Here is a 2,500-nt window from a genome sequence, read left to right on the forward strand (position 1 = left end):
GGGTATCCGTGTGCAGGGTCCAGGAACGGAGCGGAAGCATCCGGAACATTCTTATTTTTATGAATTTTAAAAAGCATCACAAGACAATAAGAATTTACATAATATACAAAACCTACTCTAGTGAAGTTGTCCTGGGAGTGTGGGGGCGGATCCCCACGCGTTTGGTGTTAAATTTCTGAGCAACGTGTGACCCATCAGAACCCGGATCAACATGGCCGCTCACGCGGAGGCGGAGTTTCCTTATTCACACAGCTGATTGGTCGAATGGATTTGAAATTGGAATACACTCGAGCAGTATGTGGTTCTGGGGACATCCCCATAGTTTGGGGGTGTGGCCATCTATAGGGGGCGGAGTCAGGTCCAAATAACTGTTGCAAATGTGTGTTCTGAAATTACAACTGAATTTTTATTGTCTCTGAATTTATTCAGGGACATTCAGCCGATCAGCTTTTTATAATAATAATTATTATTATTATAATTATAATAATAATAATTATTATTATTATTATTATTGTTGTTGTTATTATTCACAACAATTATTTACAAAAATAAATCTTCTTATTGTTGTGTATTTTGTTGTATTTATTGTTGCTACCTTGGGGCTTTTTGTTGTTTCACATGGACACACACACACACACACACACACTCCTCAACCTCGAGTTCCTTTGACCCCATTACCCCCAGAAAAACGCAACAATCTGCTCATTCAGATTATATATTTATTTCTGTCTTTTTACTTGAGCACACACACGCACACGCCCTGGTTGCCATGGCGATGGTGCGTTATCGTGGCCTTGTTCCTGAGGCACCTCTGTCGGATCCATGCTAACACGATTAGCCGGCTGCAGCAGGGCGCAGGCTAATGGAATTAGCGTTGAGCTAATGGTGGACCGGAGAGAGAGAGAGGAAAGAAAGGATTGTGTGTGTGTGTGTGTGTGTGTGTGTGAGAGAGAGAGAGTGAGTTTAAGACATGTCAAATAAATGTTTTTTGCCCAGTGAAAAAGTTTTTCTGAACCTAGTGTTTGTGTAGTTCCTGAGGTTTATCACACAGTCGAGTTTATCTGAAATAAAAATGTGTTTTATTTTGGGGTTTTCTGGTACAGAGCGCGGATCACTGAAACGTCTCTCCTGCTTTCTTTCATCCCCTCTCTCCTCTTTTCTCTTGTTTCCGTTTGCTCTCTCGGTTTTCTCTTAGTTTTCCTTCGTCCTCTCGTGTTAATGCACGAGCCTCACGTCATCGCAGTAACACAGGAAGTCTAATAATAACAATAATAACAATAACAACAATAATAATAATAATAATAATATACCCCCACCATCTCCCCCCTCCCCCCACAGCAATCAGGAGGAAGGAGAACGGATGGTACGATGAAGAACACCCGCTCGTCTTCCTCTTCCTCGGCTCCTCAGGAATCGGTAACAGCTTCACCTTCTCATTTACACACACACACACACACACACACACACTCTAAAACACACACTATACACATACACATACTACACACACACACACACAAACACACACACACACACTAAAACACACACTATACACATACACATACTACACACTAAAACACACACTATACACATACACATACTACACACAAAAACACACACACACTAAAACACACACTATACACATACTACACACAAAAACACACACACACATACACATACTACACACAAAAACACACACACACTAAAACACACACTATACACATACTACACACAAAAACACACACACACACACTAAAACACACACTATACACATACTACACACTGAAACACACACTATACACATACACATACTACACACAAAAACACACACACACTAAAACACACACTGTACACATACTATACTACACACTAAAACACACACACTAAAACACACACTATGTATATCCTAACACACTAACACACACTGTTCACTCACACACTAACACACACTGTTCACTCACACACTGTGACACACTGTTCCTGCCCCGTAGTGCTGATCTGTGAACACTGAGCAGCTGCAGCTCTAAAGATTTAGATTTGGGGCAAAAGGAAGTTTCTGGTGTTTGAGGTGTGTATCAGTGAGAACTGAACTGTAACATGAACAGTCACTGATTCATGGTGGTTAGCTCCCACACACACACACACACACACACACACACACACAGGGGGAGTTGTTTGTTTGTTTGTTGAGGAGATGGATGCTGATTGTCAGATGCCTCATCTCGCGCCTTGGCTCTGACCAGCAGCATTAATATTCAGCAGCCTGCAGCGCCGCATTTATTTATATTACAGTTTATCCAGGAATATTTATTTACTCTCACACGCGGGAGAGAGAGAGAGAGAGAGAGAGAGAAAACAGACTGGACGAATGAGGAAAGAAAACAGATGCAGGAAGTAGAGATCTTGTTGCCATAGCGATTACAGACCCACACTGTTCCGAGCTTACGTGTTCTTCATTTCTTCTCCCACACAGGTTTAACATCAGCAGTTAATAAAGATCTTT

At 41.6% G+C, this 2,500-nt stretch overlaps 1 protein-coding gene across 2 annotated transcripts in view; it reads left to right on the forward strand.

Moving 5' to 3' along the window:
- Positions 1–2,500, forward strand: part of clpb (caseinolytic mitochondrial matrix peptidase chaperone subunit B) — a 39,008-nt gene that overhangs the window by 30,004 nt on the left and 6,504 nt on the right. For both annotated transcript variants that reach the window (XM_053507415.1, XM_053507416.1), the window contains exon 8: positions 1,339–1,416. In XM_053507415.1, coding sequence (XP_053363390.1) covers positions 1,339–1,416 — 78 coding nt within the window. The remainder of the gene's footprint in view (positions 1–1,338; positions 1,417–2,500) is intronic.

This window comes from Clarias gariepinus, chromosome 11, assembly GCF_024256425.1.
Source record: "Clarias gariepinus isolate MV-2021 ecotype Netherlands chromosome 11, CGAR_prim_01v2, whole genome shotgun sequence".
Lineage (NCBI taxonomy): Eukaryota > Metazoa > Chordata > Actinopteri > Siluriformes > Clariidae > Clarias > Clarias gariepinus.